Source organism: Hemicordylus capensis, chromosome 1 (genome assembly GCF_027244095.1).
Source record: "Hemicordylus capensis ecotype Gifberg chromosome 1, rHemCap1.1.pri, whole genome shotgun sequence".
Lineage (NCBI taxonomy): Eukaryota > Metazoa > Chordata > Lepidosauria > Squamata > Cordylidae > Hemicordylus > Hemicordylus capensis.
Window position 1 is genome coordinate 8984906 of NC_069657.1, and position 21600 is coordinate 9006505.

Consider the following 21600-nt stretch of genomic DNA (forward strand, 5'->3'; position numbering starts at 1 on the left):
CCAGACAGAAGCACTACAGCTTCCTTCATCCAAATGATCGGGTGGATATCCAAAAACTAGTGGTGAATAAGCAGGCATGGAGAATTAGCATAAAGTTTAGGGATGATGTGGGAATACCACCATAAACTATCGTTTTGATCTGGGGGCTAGGAGCTCCGTGCTGGGGTGCTTGCCAGGGCCCAGGGCCATCTGGGACCCTCCTCATCTGCTTGAAAAAGAAACCTTGCTCACTCATTCTATGGGTGAGCAGGCAGGTTGCCGTTGCTCAGTGGCAAGGGAAAGTCACTCTGTACATGCTCAAAGTTATACTTTTATAATATTCCTTCATTCCAATTTCTTTTTAAAAAATCCAAAGAGAGGCAGGAGTGATGCTTAATGGCCATAGCTAAAGCAATGTGGCCAAGACCAGGATCAGCTGTTTTACTACCACCACCACTGCCCCTTACATCCTTGTTGAAAATACCCTGATATCTAGGCTTTCAGAAAAGCCGGAGGGCTATTTACACAATGACGATGACACAGTTGTGGTGGAGGGATGCACATAATGCATTTGGCTATAGGTAGTTCTGGAAGTCTAAGGATGGAATAATCACAGCAATACACTTTGTGTTGTCTGAAATAGCCCAGAAAAGGAACAAAAACATCAACCACAATAATTTATTTACTTGAAATCAAGCAACTGGCTTTAAACAAAAAACCCAAACAAACTCCAAAGGACTTAAATAACAAGCACACAGATTAAAATATTTTAGCAAATTTATTCTTCCTTTCTAGTACAAAATGACGGGGAAATTAGAAAAGCAAGGTTCTATATACCACAGGTGCTGGAGCTTTGGAATTCCAGATGTAGTAATCTGAAGAGAGGACTTCTCGAGCTAAAATAATTACAGAAAGAAAGGGGGGGGGAGGCAAAATAAGCATCTAGACCACATTTCAAAATAAACACTGCTTTATGCAAACTCCTAGAGAATAAACTTTAATAATGATTAACGTATCTACTTATTTAAAAACATTAGCTGCCCTTCCAAGACTCAAACCAGCTTGTGCAGAACATTATGTATGTACAAAATTAAAAGCAGAGAAGACAGTGCCAAGCAAAAAGGTTGATAAGCTGTGCCAAAGCTGAGCACCTCTGAAAAGCACATGGCAGGGTGGGGTGGTCTGTACCTCAAAGGAGCCAGCATGGTGTAGTGGTTAGAGTGCTGGACTAGGACCGGGGAGACCCAAATTCAAATCCCCATTCAGCCATGATACTAGCTGGGTGACTCTGGGCCAGTCACTTCTCTCTCAGCCTAACCTACCTCACAGGGTTGTTGTGAGGAGAAACTTAAGTATGTAGTACACTGCTCTGGGCTCCTTGGAGGAAGAGTGGGATATAAATGTAAAAATTAAATTAAATTAAATTAATTAAATTAAATTAATTAAATTAAATTAAATGGGGAGGGCATTCCACAGCCTTGGGGCAATTAACATAAAGGCCCTGCCTCTTGCTGCAGTTACATTTACTTCATGTGGAGACAGAACCTGGAGTAGGACCCGAGTAGACAATCAGAACTGGCATCAGGGGCAATGCCCGGTGATCGCTGAGACCAGTGGGACCCAGGCCCAGGGCTTCCAAGGCAACCACTGGCGTCTAAGTCCAGAAGCAGACAGGCGGCCTATGTGGTCGAAACACTGCAGGCCCAGGGCTTCTAAAACCTGGGTCCCCAGATGATGTTGGACTACAACTCCCATCACCCACAGCCACAAAGGCCTTCCATTGTGGCTGTGGATGGTGGGAATTGTAGTCCAGCAACATTCGGGGCCAAAATTTGGGAATCCCTGCAGTAGCTATATGTGTACATACAGAAGTAAGCTATATACGCCCAGCTGGAGCCAAGCTGCAGTATTTTGCACTAGCTTCAGATTCTGAGATGTCCTCACTGGCAGCCTCATATAGAGCAGAGGCTCCCAAACCTTGGGTCCCCGGATGTTGTTGGGACTACAGCTCCCAACATCCTTTGGCCTTCAGCCATTGTGGCTGGGAATGATGGGAGCTGTAGTCCAACAACGTCTGGGGACCCAAGGTTGAGAATCCCTGACACAGAGCACAATTACAGTTAACAACAACACCCACGTATAGGCTGGTTTTTGGTAGAACATCCTCCAAGGCTGCTAAGGAACAAGTTAAAAACTGTACCAAAAATCAAAGTCACAAGATCATGTAAAACAGCAAAATACAAAGTAAACAATAATTTAGGATGCAGTACTTAGAGGTTGCCGGTTCAAATCCCCGCTGGTATGTTTCCCAGACTATGGGAAACACCTATATCAGGCAGCAGCGATACAGGGAGATGCTGAAAGGCATCATCTCAGCCTGAGAGGGAGGAGGCAATGGTCAACCCCTCCTGTATACTACCAAAGAGAACCACAGGGCTGTGGTCACTAGGAGTCAACACCAACTTGAAGGCACGCTTTACCTTTACTTAAGAAAAGGAGCCAGACAGTTCCAAACCTTCCCCTAAAAAGAGCAGCCTTGGTTTGCTGCCTCGAGGCCAACAAAAAGAGAGCAAGGCGAGTTGCTCGAGGAGGAGAGCCCATCGAGTTCTAAGCCAATGGGGAGAAGGAAAATACAAAATATGGTTCCTGTGTCATCCCTCAGCACATTTCCGATGTACATGGAGCAGGGCCTCTAAGGAGAATTTCTCAACATACAGAAGCAGGCAGCCCTTCAGGGATCCTGGCCGAGACAGCTTAGGGCTTTAAAGATCAGAACTAGGACTTTAAATGGGGTCTGGCAACGAAGGGCCAGCCCACGAAGAGGTCGCAAGGTAGGTATGTTGTGTTCTACATGGTCACACTGTGAACAAGGGGATGTTGGAACAAGAGGAACTCTTCAAGGGCAGCCCTGCCTGGAGCACATTAGAATAATCTAATCTGGATGTATGCAATGCATGAATCACTGTAGCCGGGTCATTCCTGGGAGACTGAGAGAATGAGGTAATCCTTTGAATATTGCTCACTTGCATTCTCAAGAGCTTCTAAGAAGGCCCAGCTCTGGATTCCATCTTCCACCAGGAGCAGAGACTTTTCTATAGCAGCCCTGATGCACTGGGACAGCCCTTTGAGAGAAGTTTGCATAGCCACTTCTCAACTGGCCTTTTGGAGGCAGAGAAAAGAGTTGCCTTTGGAAACTATGACAATGTCACGCCTTATATGGATTTTTGCTGGACTGTTTTCTTGTCATTTTAGGAGGCAGCATAATTTTACTGGTGTTTAATGTTGTTTTTCAATTTTGTAAACCGCTATAATTTTTTTTCTTAACAGCGGTCTAAAAATATTTTTTAAAATAATAAATCAATGGTGTATGCCTTTAGGTCTGAGTCTTGCAAACACTCTGCATACATCTGCTCACTGATTTTAAAGGCAGTCGATAAGCACATGGATATGATGAGTACTGAGGTTATCTTCTAGTTCAGATTACTCACACTTATACATACAGATTTACAGTATACGGTCCAGGAACTGGATAACGGAAGGATTGTCTTCTCCTGTATGTTCCCTCCTGTGCAGCCATAGATATAGAGGTAACGGTAAAGTGTGCCATCGAGTCAGTGTCAACTCCTGGCTCCCACAGAGCCTTGTGGTTTCCTTTGGTAGAATACAGGAGGGGTTTACCATTGCCTCCTCCCATGCAGCATGAGATTATGCTTTTCAGCATCTTCCTATATTGCTGCTGCCCGATATAGGTGTTTCCCATAGTTTGGGAAACATACTGGTGGGGATTTGAACCGGCAACTTCTGGCTGGCTAATCAAGTCATTTCCCCGCTGCGCCATTAGGTGGCTACTAGGTATAGAGGAAGCTGCTGCCTACCGAGTCAGATCATTGGTCCCTCTAGCTCTGTACCGTCTACCCTGACTGGCAGCGGCCCCTTCAGAGTTTCAGACAGGAGTTTCCCCCAGTCCTATCCAGAAATAGCAGGGACTGAGTCTGGGACCTTCTGCTGACGCTCTGCCACTGAGCTAGTCTGATCAACATCCTGCCCACTGAAGCACAAGAGTGGATAGAAGACTGGGCCTTTTCAGATGTGGTGCCAATGCTGTAGAGTGCCCGTTCCAGGGAAGCCTGCCTGGTGTTCATTGTGTGTGTGTCCACAGCCCAATAAAGACGTGGCGTTTTTCAAAGAAGCTGGTTGCTAATCAAGGTTTAAACAAAACAAAAAACAAAACAGTTGCTGTAATGTGTGTGTGTGTGGGGGGGGGGTATGTGCTGCTGTATCGTTTTATTTAATTTTGGCTTTGATTAATGCTTTCATTGCTGCTGTCCTATTGTTTTAATCTTCTGTTGTTAGCCATAACTTTGGGTTCTTATAGAAGAAAAGCAGGACACTGGTTTTTTGTTTTTTTTAAAATGCATTACTCAGATTAAATATTTCAAACTCAAATATTTCAGAGATGTTCAAGACATAATTAGGGCCATATTTTTACTTTGGAAGTTATAATGTCAAAAGCCAAAACGTTCCGAAAATAAGTCTGAAACAAGCCAGTCAACGTCAAGTTCACCTGCTTGTGGTCTTTTCACATTTGTGTTCCCCACGCATATCGTGCTGCTCCCACTAAAATAGTGCCACAGATGCAAGGCGCTCACCTGTACTGAACTTTAGTTTTCCTGATGGAAAGACCTGAATGGAATGCTGGTCGGTGTGACATCCAGTAAGCGTGAAATCCAGGATTCTAAAATAGAGCTAAGGACAACCAAGCAGAAAAGCATGAGAGGGACGCACAGACACTCATTCCAGCTACTGAAAATAAAATCAAATAGCTCAGGATGTACATATAATCCTTGCACCAGAGTAGTGGCCACAGCAGCCAAAAAGGAAAACAAAAGGAGACAACAACTTTGTAGAGTTCATAGCATGCAACTTTGACGCTGGTACCTCAGCAGTCTCCTGCTCCAAAGATTTAATCTTGCATCCACTGCTTCCAACCCGACTGTGGATGGCAAGACACATCTTAGGAGCATGGGAATCTGCCTTATACCGAGTCAGACCATTGGTCCATCTAGCTCAGTATTGCCTACTCTGGCTGGCAGCATCTCTCCAGAGTTTCAGGCAGCAGTCCTTCCCAGCATTACCTGGGGATGCTGCCAGGGACTGGAGCTGGGACTTTTGGCTAGGGCAAATCTGCGCCCACCAAGCTGAATGTGGCCCACCGGTTTTGTGTGGTGGTCCATTGGGGCGGCTCATCTTTTTTGTTCCCTGACTGGAGCCACAAAAAACAGGGAGGTTGTTTAGGAGAGGAGAGCTGGTCTTGTGGCAGCAAGTATAAATTGTCCCCTTAGCTAAGCAGGGTCCGCCCTGGTTGCATATGAATGGGAGACTAGAAGTGTGAGCACTGCAAGAGATTCCCCTCAGGGGATGAAGCCGCTCTGGGAAGAGCAGAAGGTTTCAAGTTCACTCCCTGGCAGCATCTCCAAGATAGGGCGGAGAGAGATTCCTGCAATCCTGCCTGCAACCTTGGAGAAGCCGCTGCCAGTCTGTGAAGACAATACTGAGCTAGATAGACCAATGGACTCTGACTCAGTATATGGCAGCTTCCGATGTTCCTAGTATCTGACAGGCCAAAGCAGATGGCTGGTGGGCTGCATGGGGTTCTATGGGTCACCATTTAGACAGGCATTCCCAGGCAGGCCTTCAAAGCTCCACCGTACAAGGATGGCGACTCTCTTGCAAGAGGATGTCTTGTGCTATGGTTTAAGCTATGCGGTGTACAAAGCAGTGTGAATTCTGTGTGTGTTTGTCTTTAAAATGCACAAAGAAAGGGTTGCTTTTTGTGGCCTAGCATGCATTTTGCACGTTTGTAGATAGGTTGGCATCATGCAATTTAGTCTGCTTCTGTAAACTATCAGGAGGGAGTGGCCCTAAGGCCCTGAAAACTCTGCTCGGTCCTTTCTCTGTTGTTGCTCTTGTTAAGCCCTTGCTGATCAACTGCAAACCACTGAGAGATCAAACAGCAGATCCCAGTCTACCTTCTGCCTACCCTTGGCTTAAATCAGTGGCAGCATGGAGTTTTGGGAGCATTGTGTACTAATGGATAAACCTAAGAACTCCCCCCCACCCCGCCACGAAAGAGATTTCAAAATATGTTGATCAAAATAGGTTGACCAATCGATGCAGCGGCTTCTTTTTGTGCGGGCTGCTTCTTATCGCCGTTTCAGATCCCTTGTTCTGTAGATTGACTCAACACCAGGACTGTACCTAGGTTCCAGAGAGTCAGCAGAGTCCCCTCATGCTGCCTTGGAATGCCTGCCTGGAAAGAGGGTTCCCCCAGGGCCATTCGCCCTTGGGTTCCCAAACTTCCATTCCCATCTAGATCAAAATTCCTCAAGGGGCTCCTTGATGGAAGCAGTGCCTGCCCCGGGCCCTGGGTTAATGAGAGCCATGGTGCACCTCCTCGTTGGGACATAGGAAGCTGCCATATACTGAGTCAGACCCTTGGTCTACCTAACTCAGTATTGTCTTCACAGACTGGCAGCGGCTTCTCCGAGGTTGCACTAGCACAGGCCCTGCCCACCCTTCAGGGATGCTGACCCTCCCTGGCCATTGGCTGCTACGGCTGGCTGCCCCATTTAAGAACCAACTTCTTCATCTTCTCTTCCAGACCCCAGCTTACTTTGACATAGGCAGTGCTTCCAGTACACACCGGATCCACTGGCTGCTGTGGGCTCACGGGCCCAAAAGCAAGAGTCCCGGATAGAGAAATGTCCAGTGATTTGGGGAATTTTTGTCCTTAAAGGGGAAAAACAAATGTCTTTAAAGATTGCAGAGCATCTCAGAAATCTACTGCTGGCATCCAAATAGCACTTTAATCCATACCTTAATTCAGATCTGCCCAATCATGTAGAAAGGAGGAAGAATTTGATTTAAACAAGCTGCAAAGACCCACAGGTACGGGGTGTGGAACTTTCCACTACCTGCACGTACTTCCCTGAAGTTTGATCTCTGGGGCAATTTTCTGCCAGGTATACTGACTTTTGGAATTGGAACCTGGGCAGGGGAAAACTATTTCAGGGGGCAGCTAATGCAAGGAATGTTATCAGTGATGGGAAGGGTTCAGTGCTGCTCACCCATGGATCCCTTTCGCTGTTCAGATCAGAGAACCGGGGTGGGGGGTGGAGCACATGCACACACATCCTGCTTTTAACGTGATTGGGACAGATCCAGATTTAAACAGATGGGCCTGCTTTCATTATATTCAGTTTCATTTTTACAGAAAGATAAGAGTCAGAAAACAGTAAGTAGCCGAAAACTGATAACTGGTAGAAAGAAGACCAGACAGGGAAGGCAAGATAATTGCTGTGTAAGGCTGCTGACTAGCTCTTGGGTTGACATGCTCTGTCAGCTGCCTCTAGGCTATTTTTCAGGCTGAAATGAAACAAAGGAAGGGAGAGGAAGGAGAAGGCAGAGAAGGAGAGAGTGGGAGGCGGACGGGGGCGGGGGAAGCGAGCTTTAACTGAGGATCTGGCCCATCCTCTTTGGTCCAGGCGTAAACATAGTGGTTGCCAGCAAGCTGGCCTCACCGGCTTTTCTTTCTAAACCAGTTGCTCCCTCCTGGTGTAGAAAAAGTGATGTCTCTTACCTATGACCCAGACTAGCAAGTTCTTCTCTTTCGACACCTCGAGCAGGCCGTAGCTGACTTTGTACTCCAAGTGCGTGATGGGGCCCCTGGCACCAAGAGAAGAAGGAAACTCACCGTTGGGAGTTACAGCAACCTGCTGCAAAGTTACAGCAAAGTCCTTGTTCACATAGTGCATAATTAATCTATGACATTCTCCGCCATGGGATGTGGTGATGGCCACTCGCTTGGATGGCTTGAAAAGGGGCTTGGACAAATACATGGGAGGATAGGCCACCTCCAGCCTCAGAGGCAAGATGCCTCTGAATACCAGTTGCAGGGGAGAAACAGCAAGAGAGAGAGGGCAGGCCCTCACCTGTGGCCTCCCCAGAGGCATCTGGTGGGCCACGACTAGATAGGCTTTGGGTGTGATTCAGCAGGGCTGTTCTTATCCAACGACATACTCAGATGTTGGGGTGTGCACAAAACCAGCTGGTCTGGCACCCCCTCAAACCCCTCCCCGGTTTGGTTCACGGGGTTCACGGACCAAAAAAAAATTAACCTTGTACTCCCCTCGGGGGAGTTCCTGGAGGTGGCAGGGGGGTGTCCCCCGCAGAAGTTACCCCTCCCCCGCCGGCCTTCTAAGTAACCTCCTCGCCTGGGTGCTCTTCGACCGCAGTTCAGTTTGGGGGTTTTTTTGGTCCGCAAACCCCCCAAATTTGGGTCCGGACCAAACCGGGGTGGGTGGGTTGATTCAGGGGTCGATCCCGAACCATGAACCCCCGAACCTGTTTGCACATCCCTACTCAGAGGTGCTTTATTAAGTAACGGACGAGAGAAACCACAGTGCCCTCTTCCTATACGAGATACATTTGGTACAAACTGTACACACCAGAGATTCCCAACCGTGGTACTCCAGAGGTTGCTGAATTACAACTCCCATCACCCCCAGCAACAATTTATTGTGGCTGGGGATGGTGTGAGTTGTAGTTCAGAAACATCTGGAGTACCGCAGGTTGGGAACCCCTGGCACACACTAATAAGTGACGCACAATGTCAACAGGCCAAGGTCAGCAGTCGGAAGGCAGCCTGGATGGGTAAGGCATGTGTGGAGGGAGGGGCCAAGAAGTCAGGAAAAGAACCACAGAGCCAAAGAACCACCTCAGAGGCAGGTAGGGATAGAGCAGGAAGCAGAATCCGTGAACTGCTCTCGAAGGTGCTTTAATTGCACAAGGAAAGCCTCCTATCAGAAGAGGTAAGATTGGAGGGCATATGGAGGAGAATACTCTTCTTTACGCACCCTTCTGTCATCACTGATCGCTGCCCTCCCTATTCGGTCAAAATCTTTCAAGTGGGAAAGGGCAGGAACCACTCAGAATGGGAAGGGCTGGAAGTGAAGGACTTTGCGCTGTCTCTTGTCTCAGTGACATAGGAGGACAGACTAGTGAGTCAGAGGGCTAGAGGGTCAAGACATTGGTCATCCCTTCTCCACTGCTCTGACACTATCCCTTTGGATATGTAGATTGCTAATCTCAGGGATTAACTTACTTCCTCTCTTCTCTTCCCTACCTGCCCTTCTACCTTGCAACATGGCAAGCCTCTCTCCCTGCACCATGTGTGCAGAGAAGATGCAGAATCCATCTGCATTCAGCTAGATAGATAGATTAGAGATCCTAACTCCTCACTTTCCTATCTAGAATGGGAGTTCTCTAATAAATACCATTTATATTGATTTGAAACTATGAACTGGCTCCGAGTTACTTTACTCTCAGCATACACGCATGCCTAACCAAATTCTGCTGTGTTGTGCCTCTGTGCACTCTGCTATAATGAGAAAGGGTTTCTCCTACCAGAGAGAATTCCCAACAGGAAGAAGGCAAAAGAGCCCATGAAATCAGGAGGGCTCAAGAAGGCCTATGGGAAGGTCTGGCATTTGGCAGCCTGGAGCTTAATCTGAGCCCCCAAGGGGTGCTAAATGGCCCCTTCCCATTCCCATCTTACGCCCTCCTACTTGCCACGCTTCTCATGAAGATTTTCCAAATCCCGTCCCAATAATGACTTTTGACAACACCCAAAGAAGGAAACGACCTTGCCATGCACACCATTAAAAATTCCACTTGCAGAAAAGAAAGAGGGGAAGATTTTATTGTTAGCCTCACTTGTTGAAGAAGGGAACTCGGGCCTCACAGTATTCAAATGTGTTTTTCACACTCTCGTGAAGCTTCAGGTGAATGGTGAACTTCCACTGTGAGTCTTCCTCTTTCAGCTGATAAAATCCCAGAATGGGTGGAACAGGCACCTAGCAGCGGGGAAGAAAAAAAGAGCAGAATTCTTTATGTTCCTGCTTTAATATAATTTGTGGAAGTGTTGTTGATCGTTGGGTTATTTTTGGTAGATTGTAGACTGCCCTGACTGATTGTAGACTGCTTCTTTGGAGGCACATGGTGGGGTGTAAATTTCAAAATAAAATAAAATAAAAATGGGTTGACAGCTTCCTGATGTCAGATGCTCTCCTACTGCTAAACAGCAAGGTAATTAGGCAGAAGTGCTTAATTCTGATGGAAAATAGGAATTAACAACTCATTTGCAAGCTAGATTCTCTAAACCACTGATCAGCAGGGTGCTGGAAATATTTTTAGGATGGAGGCCAAAAACCCGTCCAGCACCACGTTCAAAGCATGTAATGAGCTGGAGGACCACAGCTAACTTGCATATTCCTTTTAGAACCAGAGAGCTGGGAAGGAATTGTCTGCTGGAAGGAGAGGCTGGAAAAATATTGCAAGGCAAGGTCCAGAAGTGAACTGGGCTTCCATATGGGACAACCAGGCAGAGATGAGCCTCATGTAAAACACCCTGTCACCTAAGAGGTCACTGAAGGCAAACCACATTTCCATGGATAACTGGCCCTGTCAAACAGCAACTCCTCTCATTTTCGTATCTTTGGCAAGCCTGATTGTGCCAAAACTCTTTCCAGTTCACCCCGCTCCATGCTCAATGACCCTTTCCCATGTGCCTTATGTCAGCCGTCCTAAAGCTGCCCAATTGGCACAAGGCTATGAAAAGACGCTCTTCCCCCACTCACCCTGCCACGAGAGAGGAGATTTCTTCCTAGTCCCAGCTGAAAACCAGAAGCACCATATGAACACATGAAGCTGCCTTATACCGGCTCAGACTAATGGTCCAGCTACACCAGGCTTTGGCCTTCCTGCAAAAGCCATCACACCAGACTATGGGCTACTGTGGCTGGGAATGATGGGAGTTGTAGTCCAAAACCAGCAGGAGGGCCGAAGCTGATCCAGCCACAAAATGATTGGCAGGGATCAAACCCATGATCCAGTGATGCCCGTTAACGGCCCTGTGCCACCATATCTGTGACACTGTGCGGGGTCCTCTGCTGCTTGCCGTCTGGCCAAAACGCCAGTGGCCAGCAGGCCACCTGAGTTCCTGAAGGGGGACTTGTCCCCACAGAGGAGGCAGTTCTGCTGTCGTCGTGAACTTACGGCCACATTATTTTACACATTGTTAAAACTGTTTGTGCAGACTTGGGTGATGGCAGGCCTTTGGGAGTGGACCCGTCCCAGCTAAGCAGCCAAAGCTTCCAGTTTGAGAAACCAATATTCCAGGTACTGTTCAATCCATGTGTCCCTCTCCGTGCAAAGGAGCAGACGCTTGCTGCCACACCCTTGCTGCACTCTCCACTCACTTGCTCACTCCTCTGGGCCAGGAGGTGGATGAGCAAACTGACAGCCCCAGCGAGGAGCAGCAGCAGCAGGGCCAGGGGGCTCTCAGCGAGGGGTTCTCTGTTGGGGCAGGGACCTTGGTGGGGTCCAATCATGCCTGCTTAACACGACGAATCACAGGGCCTTACCTGGGAAGTATAAAAGCAGAGATTGAACTGGTCTGGAGGAGGTATTAAGGGGAATTTATAAGGTCCGCTGAAAGCCGAGTCATCCATCACGTCAACACTACTAGAGGTCAGGACTGCAGGGTCAAGGGACGTTACGCAAGGATGGACCAAGATATCCTGGAGAGGAGAGCCGTTGGCAGGGAGGTTCAAGCTGACAGTCACATTGGGAGCAGTGCCTTCGATGTCACACTTCAAAGACAAAAAGATAAGTCTTCAACACATGCCTAGAACATCTCTGTGCCTATGAGATTTGGAACAGACCTCACTGGTGGATTCATTCATTCGATTTCTATACCACCCTTCCAAAAATAGCTCAGGGCAGTTTACACAGAGAAATATAAATAAATAAGATGGCTCCCTGTCCCCAAAGGGCTCACATTCTAAAAAGAAACATAAGACACACACCAGCAACAGTCACTGGAAGTACTGTGCTGGGGGTGGATAGGGCCAATTACTCTCCCCCTGCTAAATAAAGAGAATCACCATGTTAAAAGGTGCCACTTTGCCCAGTTAGCAGGGACTTCCCTGCTAACTTGATGATGATGGTTTCCCGTATTTTCGCACCAAGAACCCACGGGTTCTAAAGTTTTTTGTAAACAGAAAGGGAGGGAGCGGGAACTTGAAATGGTGCAGGCTGCCTAACAAAGCATTAACACAGACTGCCCTGCTCATCTGGGCTCATTTCTCTTCCCCACCGCCCACTTTGTTCTGGGCGGCAGTATCAAGGCAGTGTGTGCGCACCTGCATCCAGAGTGGGGCCTTCCTGATTCAACCTGAGCGGGATCTAAAATTAATTGAGCGGACATCCAAAAACTTGTGAGCACGCACACACCTTAGAGGGAACACTTGAGAGATGCCATGCGTCCTCTCTTACGCATGCCCATCCCCTCAAGAGCTCTTGGAGTGACAAATGAGGGGATGGGATGTGCCATGTGTCACTCTCTCGCTAGTGCAAGAGAGTGTCTCATCCTCTCAGATGCTCCAAGAGCTTGCTGGGAATTCCAGGCAAGGAAGGCTCTTGAGGGGGTGGGGGGCTCACGAGAGAGGATGCATGGCATCCCCTCCAGCCTGCCCCCAAACAGCAAGCTGGGGAATAAAGGGTGCTAGGAATAGGAGGTGGTAAGGCAAGGTGGGTGAGAAGAGCAGCTAGGTGCAGGCTTTCCAATTCATTTTTAACAAGAACTGCTCAAAACTGCAGATTCGAAGCAGGTGCGGGCACTTGCTGTGGGCGGGTTCTTGGTGCGAAAATACAGGAATTCACAACCCATTCTGGACGCCCCTCAACCAAATCAGAAAGATTAGTCCCCTAACCCAGAAAAATGTATGGTGGTTTTGCGGGGTCACCACAATTCTGCCACAATTCATTCCATTCCTGAGCTCCCACTGGCAAACCAAGACAAGCTGAACATTAATACTGAGAAATTATTCAGGCCATGGTCACCCCATGTATGCAGCCTTGAGTTCCACAGAAGAAGTGGGATATAAGTGGGACCTTCCGAGGTCGGTAAAATGAGTACCCAGAATGTTGGGGGCAATATGCTAAAAATCATTGTAAACCGCTTAGAGAGCTCCGGCTATAAAGCGGTATATAAATGTAAGTGCTATTGCTATATAAATGCAATAAATAAATAGACAGATACACAAGGGGCAGGTCTGCCTAGTTATCTGCTAATGACTGCACTGAAAACTGCCTCTGAGCACATAGCAGGCACACCAGTTGGAATGGATGGAACTGGTGTTCTTTAATCCTGATGGAGCTGTAGCTGCAGATGTGATGTTTGCTCTACACTGCTCTACACTGGAGAAGTCCAAAGTCCTCCCCCAATTAAAGAGGAAACATCCAAAGTGACAAAACTAAATTACTGTGTCAGAATGCAAGAAGGAAGCCAAAAGAAAGGGCAACAGTTCCGCATTTATTTCCCCCTGAGAAACCAGAAATCATGTAGAAGCCAGATGGCCTTTTTCATTAATTTAAAAGGATAACATATTCTCTGGGCAACTGGATATGTGGTTTGTAGGAGTAGCCCAAGCATTTTTTTTGTTCTTGTATTTTAATGTAATTGAACAATTCAGGAGATCCACCCTGCCCCCAACGTTTGCAGCTTTAAGCATATTTACAAGGACGTAATTCCTCTGAACCTGTTGGGCTTTCCCCCCCTAAGTAAACATGATTACTATCAGGCTGTTAAAATAAATAAAACTGTCATCTGGAATTTCACTTTCACTTGAGCATTTGGCGCTTATAGTATGAACACAAAACTAGCTGCACAACCGATACTAAAACAACACTGAATTTGAAGGACTGCCTTTCACAGTCCTCCCCTCACATGAATCTGGCTGTCTGTAAAGGTCACCACTGGAGGCCCTTCTCCAGGTGCTACAGGAGAAAGAACCTTTACAAGGAGTCCTTTATCAGTCTCTTGAGACATGTTTGCCTAATTATGGTTTGGTGTGATATCTGAATTGACAAACCAGGGTTATGGCCATTACTCTGCCTCTGAATTCAGACATCACACCAAACCATAATTAGCACAAACCATGGTTCACAAACCCACTTCAAACAATATTTTAAAAAAATTTCAATTTTAGTTTGCTGGTTGATCCCAAATCAATTCTGTACATCAATTCTGACATCATTCCAAGCTATAATTCAACTTCCCTAATTATAGTTTATTGCAATGTCTGAATTGAGTTAGACGTCATGGGACTATTATGAGAATAAACAATACAAGCACGGCAGGGTGAAGTCTGCAGAGTAAAAAGCAATATAGAAATGATAAATATTAGTAGCGACACCTTTTAACTATTACTTAAGCTAGCAAAACTAGCAGCAAGCTATGCAAGAGCAGAATGGTAAAGCAAGGTTTTCATTCTGGTTTTGCTCACAAATCTTTTTTTTTTAAAAAAAGCACTATCTTCTCTGAGGTATGCTGAAGCATTAAAAATATTAAGTTCAGCTTCCCCGTATGCCGAGATAAAAACGAGCTGAATTTTTACTTTTCTAGGTGCATTCATGTGTCAAATAGGTTAGAGAGATTTGTGCTGGAAATCGTCTCACCTTGCAAGTTACAGTTCCGTAAACCTGCCACATGTCCACCACATCCCTTTTGTCATACTGCATAGACTTGACTTTTTCAATGATACAGACATTAACTTGAGGCTTTCCCTTGTACGTGCTGGTTCTCCAAGCTGGTGGTTTCTGAGGGTGGCTACTTGGAGTGACGTGGTTGCCTTCCAACAATGAGATGTTAAAGTTTGTATCTAGAGGGCTGCCAAGCGGACAGATCTGCATGAGCAAACTTGGGAGCTGACTGATTTTGCTGTTCCTCTCACCTTCACTCTTCTGATTCATGAAGGCCAGTAACCCTGACAAGAGGGCAAAGGTCTGGGAGATTCCACTGATGCTGATGAGAGGTGGGTGTGGATCTAAGGACTGCTCAACCAATGGCAGGCCAACATAAATCAAGCCGCTCTTCTGAAAGGCCACAACTGGCCAGAGATCTCCTCCTGTGGCCTGAAGTGCATAGACAGAAGTCTTATTGATTCGAGAACAGCCATCCCTACGCTCTATAAAATGGTGGTCTTCATCTGTAAGCCTTAGTTCAAAAAACAATGCCTTAAGGAAAGGGCCATCTTCTGGCACGGACACATAGCTTTCGCCATTGAACAATTTTGCTCGCTTTTCAACTGTGGGGTAACGCCTGCAACAGACAATCAGAAATACAGTAGCTATCTTAACATCCCATTGCTCAGACTACCAGACATTATCAGTACCACACGCTATCGCTGTACGCCTGCAGCTGGCTTTCAGGCAGTACTCTGCAAGTGTGGAAGATCACTTCACAGCAGTCTGCCCTTATTCTGCACAGCGCCAGACTGAATGTATCCCGGGCCAACACTACGTGACTGCTAAGCAGGGTCCACCCTGGCTGCATATGAATGGGAGACTAGAAGTGTGAGCACTATAAGAGATTCCCCTCAGGGGATGGAGCCGCCACTGGGAAGAACAAGAAGGTTCCAAGTTCCCTCCCTGGCAGCATCTCCAAGATAGGGCTGAAGGAGACTCCTGCCTGCAACCTTGGAGAAGCCGCTGCCAGTCTGTGAAGACAATATTGCACTAGATGGACCAATGGTCTGACTCAGTACATGGCAGCTTCCTATGTTCCTAAGAACCCACACAAGGCTAATGCTTGACGAGTTCATGCACTTACCAGGCTGCTCTTCCCATTTCTGCAATGGCTCCCCTTTCCACACTGGCACATCAGAGGTGGGTGCCCCATACCGAGGTCCAGCCATGGCTGGATTTGCACCATCTTCCGCTTCCCGAAGAGGGATGGTAGCACAAACCAGGCCATTGTACCCACAGGCCTGCATATGTGTTGTGCCATCTCACCCTCGAGTGTGTGAGTGTTGCATGTATGCAAGAGCTGGTCTTGTGGTAGCAAGCATGAGCTGCCCCCTTTACTAAGCAGGCTTGCATTTGAGTGGGAGACTCCATGTGTGAGCCCCGTAAGATATTCCCCTTAGGGGATGGGGCTACAGCTCAGGGGAAGAGCACGTGTATCTTCCAGGCAGAAGGTTCCAAGTTCCCTCCTTGGCATCTCCAGATAGGCCTGGGAGAGACTCCTGCCTGCAACCTTGGAGAAATCGCTGCCAGTCTGTGTAGACAATACTGGGCTAGATGGACCAATGGTCTGACTCAGTATATGGCAGCTTCCTATTTACTTGGAGGCTCTTAACGCCACACGTCCCTTTTCAATTATCCCATTAAGGTCCTGACCCATACTCTGTGGAACCTTAACCCTATAGCATTTAAATGACGATTACCAATAAAACAGACACATCATTTAGGCCCCGTGCTGGTGTTCTTCACTCCCCTTCGGGAGCCCACCCCTAAAGTTGAGAAACAAGGACTTGTGTTTTCGGTTTGCTTGCTCTGATTGGTTGATGGGTTTGCTCCAAGGTTGAGCCCTCTGAAGCATCATCTGCTTCTGTGCAGTACCTCCCTGCACAGTCCTATAGGCAATTCTCACCTTATTCAGAGGGGGAAAAGAAACCCTTGTAATAGCAACAGGAGAGCAGAAGAAAATATTTTTTTAACAAATGGATTTAACTACTATGTTGTACAGTAATTATTTTTAAAAGACTCCACTGTCAGAAGCTAGACTCCCCCCCCAAATTAATTTAATTCTAAAATGTCAAGTTAACAGTGTCACTTTAAAATACAGTAGGAATGAACAAAAGGGAATAATTGGCATTATGTGGAATTGGTGTTCGAACCTGGCATGGTGGAAGGTTTTTATTTGTTGTCTCTAATTCCTTTTCGGGCTGAAGGATGGCTGAAGTGTTCCTGAGTCTACAATGCAGACTACAATTACTGCAGCACCTCAACAATCACTGTCACAGTTTGTGTACAGATCTACAACCTCAGTACATATCTTTCTTGGTTCTCTTTTTAACCCTCTTAATGTGAGGGTGAATTATGTGAAAGCTCAATAGACCTCTGGATGAAAGATCCAGTCCACACAATCGCCAAGTCTTCATGTCGTTAGTGAAGGAGTGGTACAAACCCCACCCCTTCTGACAAGCGTCTCTTGAAAATGCACCTATTTTACCAGGCGTTTAGCTTACGTTTTAGTTTTATTGAAGGGGTGTCCCCCCCCCCCCCCAATTTCTGCTATATGATTTAAGCCCAGAGATTATATATGGGCTGGAATATACCTTTAAAGCCTTTAACGATATGGGTCCTGGATACCTGAAGCAACATCTGCTCCCAAGGGTTTCTGCCCACCCAACAAGGTTGTCAGAGGGGCCTTTGCTCTGTGTGCTGACAATGAGAGAGGCTAAATTGTCCTTCACCGGGACAGGGCCTTCTCCGTTGTTGCCCCCAAGCTCTGGAATGCTCTCCCAGTGAATGTCCGCTCTTTGATGTCTGTGGCTGCTTTTTAAAAACTAAAGACCTTTTTATTTGCTCAGGCTTTTACCCCTTAGGGACTGCCAGGCCTCTCAGCTTTCCTACTTCTGATTCTCTTTTTTATGGGTGGGTGGGTTTTTTTGTTTTTGTTTTTGGTGTGTTTTATGGTTTTTACTGTTTAACTGATTTTAAGGTTTAAATGTGATTTTTATGGAGTTTTACTGTATTTTAACTTTTGTAAGCTATCTTGGGATATCTTATGAAAGGATGGCTGTATAAAAATTGAATAAATATAAATATGATAAATAAAATGAGAAAACAAATGTAGATAATGCCACGCGTAACATGGGTGCTTCACTTTTACGGAGTGGCTGCAAATTAGTAGTTGCCAATGGCCAAGTTTATTAGTAGTTGCCAAATTAGACAGCTACATGGTTGTGCATCTGTGTGGAGAACCATCACCCCAAGCAACAACACTGCATGCATGGGGGGATTGGAGGAAGTCTCCCATTCCTCCACCCTGCAAAAGTCTTGTAAAAGGGCAAGGGAGAGCAGTGAAGCATCCATGGTTACCATGGATCCACATTCCATGGGAAGACTGGGCCAAAAGTCATCTGCGCATTACGTTTAGCATGCAGGGATTGTTTGACGTGGCTTCGGAGCAATGGCTGGCACCATCACTTCTGTAACATGTAAGAGCAGGATCACATGCTGCATTGTGTGCAGTGCCTCCATACACTTGAGAGCCACCCCAGAAAACTGGGGCCCACAAGTCACAGTGAGTCAGGGACAAGAACCTGCCCTTGGGGGCTTGGGTTGAGTCACAGTGACCATAGATCTTTGATCAGCTAGCAAGGCCAGCCAACATTTGTAGCTGCTTGGGAACATAAAAGGCAAAGTTGTGCCACTGAGTCGGTATCAACTCCTGGCAAGCACAGAGCCATGTGGTTGTCTTGGGTAAGATACAGAAGGGGTTTACCATTGCCTCCTCCCGCACAGTATGAGATGATGCCTTTCAGCATCTTCCTATATCGCTGCTACCTGATATAGGTGTTTCCCATAGTCCAGGAAACATAACAGTGGGGATTCAAACCAGCAACCTCTTGCTCACTAGGCAAGTTCTTCCCCACTGTGCCATTAGGTGGCTTCTTAGGAACATAAGAAGCTGCTATATACCGAGTCAGACCATAGGCCCATCTAGTACAGTATTGTCTACCCAGACTGTAAGCAGCTTCTCCAAGGTTACAGGCAAAAGTCTCTCTCAGCCCTATCTGGAGATGCCAGGGAGAGAAATGGAACCTAGATGCTCCTCCCAGATATTCTTCCCTATGGGGAATATCTTACAGTGCTCACATGTAGTCTCCCATTCAAATGCAAACTAGGGCAGAGCCGGCTTAGCAAAGGGGATAATTCATGCTTGCTTGCTACCACAAGACCAGCTCTCCTCTGCCCCATGAATGGGATGTTTATATGGAGGCACTACATATGATGCAGAAACCCTGCCTAGTGACTGCTCTCCACAATGCTTAATCAGCAATCAAGCCATTATTAGGTGGCAACAGGATTTCAAGTGGTCTCTGCATAATGTGCAGATCAGGGTGTCTGGAAAGGGCTGCTGGGGGCAACATTGGCAGCATCCTATTTCTAGTTGGCATCCTGTGGTCTGTTCAGACCAGTCACTTCCAACATGCATGCATGCAGTGAGAAAGAAATGAAAGGCTCCTGTGAATCCAGCACTCCCACCAAGTTTGCAATTAGGGATGTCCATGGAACCGGATGTGTGTGTGGCTCTAAGGGCGGGGGTGGGTGGGTGCACTTACCCCTCCCAGTATGTAAGAGCCCTTAAAGCCCTGCCCTTAAAGCCACCCATAAAAGGGCCTCTGAACAGGTGCGTGGACATCCCTATTTGCAATGTTCACAAAACTGGACCGGCCGCCTCCATGATTGCACGAGGGAGTGCTAGTTCTGCTGCATCAGGTGTGACTTGGTAATCTGGCAATTCAGTCGCCCCTGGGACACAGTGCAACCCCCCGTCTGCCAGCACAGGCTGCCCACTGTATCTCGGAATGAGTTACTGCTCTGGCCTGGTCTTCTTCCAGCCAAGTCTCCTGCACTAGCCATGGATTATACAGCCACTGCAGCGCAATTACTTGGCCCCTTCACCCCATGACAGGCTGCCCGTCGTACCTCTACGAGGCACTGCTCCACCGCTCCTTCGAGTCAGCCTCGGCTGAATAGTAGGTGGGAGATGCTGGGGCCACAGCTCAGTGGCAGAGCATCTGCTTTGCATGCAGAAGGGCCCGGGTCCAATCCCTGGCACAGCATCTCCAGGGAGGGCTGGGAAAAGGCTCCTGCCTGCCTGAAACCTTGCAGAGCCACTGCCAGACACTCCTGTGCTAGACAATCCGACGGCCTGACTCCGTATAAGGCAGCTTCCTACGCCCTACTGCACTGGGCATGACTGAACAGAAACAGGAGATGAACAGTCCTTACTCTTATGGATCAGGTGTGTGTTAAAAGTGACATATGCTTCCAGGTTTAATTCGGAGGTGGGGAGTGCCTAATTTTGTGGGGGACACACACACTGATTTAGATTGTAGGTCTTGACCCTTCGTACTCATGGCTGGAGTTCCCACCGCGTTTTGTGGTCACAGCAATATACTGGTGATAAGGGATGTCCTCAGTCCTGTTGAGCAGGGTGGTACTATGCTCAGTACTATGCCAATCCCTCTTCCTGTTTTCTCCACATGCACAAGGCACCGATCCCACAAAGGAAACAGAGCAAAATGCATGCTTGCTGGAGATCGTTAAAAAACCAACTGAAAAAGAGGTGAGCGAAGCAGAAAGCCTGTTTGAAACAGGGTGGCTCCCCATCTCCTACAAGAGATTCCAGTTCAGATCAAGGAGTCACCCAATGTACCCCCCAAATGCAACCTTCAACGAATAGTGGCACATGCTCACTCACTGACGGACCTGACTCATGAAGTTCTGTTTCACAATATGGCTTGGGAAGGCAGGAGACTTGCCAACTGGCCTTCAAGTCCCCCAGTGAAACATAAAGGCCAACTCTAACATAGGCTTAGAACTGGCAGCAGCGAACATAAAAACCTAAGAACTCTGTTGCGGACCAGACCAAAAGGGCCATCCAGGTCTGCAGCCTGCTTCCAACTATGGCCAGCCGGATAATTCTATGAAGCCCACAAGCAGAGTCTGTTTGCCTCTCCAGCAACTGTTATTTAAAGTTTTACTACCTCTGATCCTGGAGGTTCCACTTAGCTATCATGACTAATAGCCACGGGCATATGTCTCCTTCTCTATGAATACGTCTAATCCCCCTTTAAGGTCATTATAATGTCTTGCAGCCGCAAAGACATTATAATAAAGCAGGCCTTGACAAATTTTCTTTGAACCCAGGAGCCAGCCCAAAACTTTAGAAGCCAGACAATGGACATTGGGCAAAAATTACCAGACTAGTGACAGACACCGGTGGGGGGGGGGAGTAAATGGGCTTGTCAAGCCCTGTGATAAAGGAATTACGCATGGCGTGAAGACGTGCTCCCTTGTGTCTATCCCGAGTCTACCGCCAATCAATTTCGCTGGAGGACCATGAGACAGCATTACCTGGAAAACAATACGGTGCCTCGTGCCCCTTGTTCGTGGCTGATGAGCCAAAGTCCCCTCAAGGCCATTGTGGGCTGCGAATGGGCGAGAGATCACTGCATCCATGAGGGACTCGCCGCGGGGAAACGTCCAGTCGCAGGCATCACTGAGAAGTCTCTGAGAAGTCTCTGAGCAAGAATCCCCCTCGAGAAGTCTCTGAGCAAGAATCCCCCGGAACCCAGTGCCACTAGATGTTTCTCCCTGCTACCTTCACTCTAGAAACAAGACCAGGGATCTTCCCCTTCCTCCTCCAATAAATAAAATCGGTCCCCCCACTCAGAGTGGGCGAGGCTTCTTTCACCAGATGCTGCCCCTTCAAATCTGGTGGAGGCTCAACTCTGCAGACTAGGGGACCCTAATCCCTTGGGGGGCAGGAGCCCCTGGGAAGATCACAGACCCCTCACAAGAAGAAAATCCGTGGAGCCAGGCATGAGCCACTGTCTGCCTACAAAGAGGCACACTCCTGCGGATGCTGCAACCCCTTTGCACAGGGCAGCAATCCCTTCTGCCCCAAAGCTCCCTGGG

General features: G+C 47.5%; 1 protein-coding gene across 1 annotated transcript; it reads right to left on the reverse strand.

Moving 5' to 3' along the window:
- Positions 1–738: 738 nt before the first annotated feature.
- AP5M1 (adaptor related protein complex 5 subunit mu 1) lies at positions 739–21575 on the reverse strand. The gene is made up of 8 exons (XM_053264161.1): positions 21037–21575; positions 14560–15202; positions 11463–11690; positions 9754–9893; positions 7619–7704; positions 6653–6768; positions 4629–4725; positions 739–875 (listed from the first exon to the last, which is right to left on the reverse strand). Exons 1-8 carry the CDS (start codon positions 21102–21104, stop codon positions 793–795), a joined length of 1461 nt encoding a protein of 486 aa, XP_053120136.1. The 5' UTR covers positions 21105–21575; the 3' UTR covers positions 739–792.
- Positions 21576–21600: the final 25 nt, after the last annotated feature.

Excerpts from the sequence above, each read along its gene's own strand:
- AP5M1 (XM_053264161.1), bottom strand. The coding sequence starts at position 21,104 with ATGGCCTTGAGGGGACTTTGGCTCATCAGCCACGAACAAGGGGCACGA. Across the intron at positions 15,203-21,036 it reads GGCACCGTATTGTTTTCCAG|GCGTTACCCCACAGTTGAAA; the intron begins GTAATGCTGTCT and ends TGTCTGTTGCAG. Across the intron at positions 4,726-6,652 it reads GAAGCACTGCCTATGTCAAA|CTCTATTTTAGAATCCTGGA; the intron begins GTAAGCTGGGGT and ends GGTTGTCCTTAG.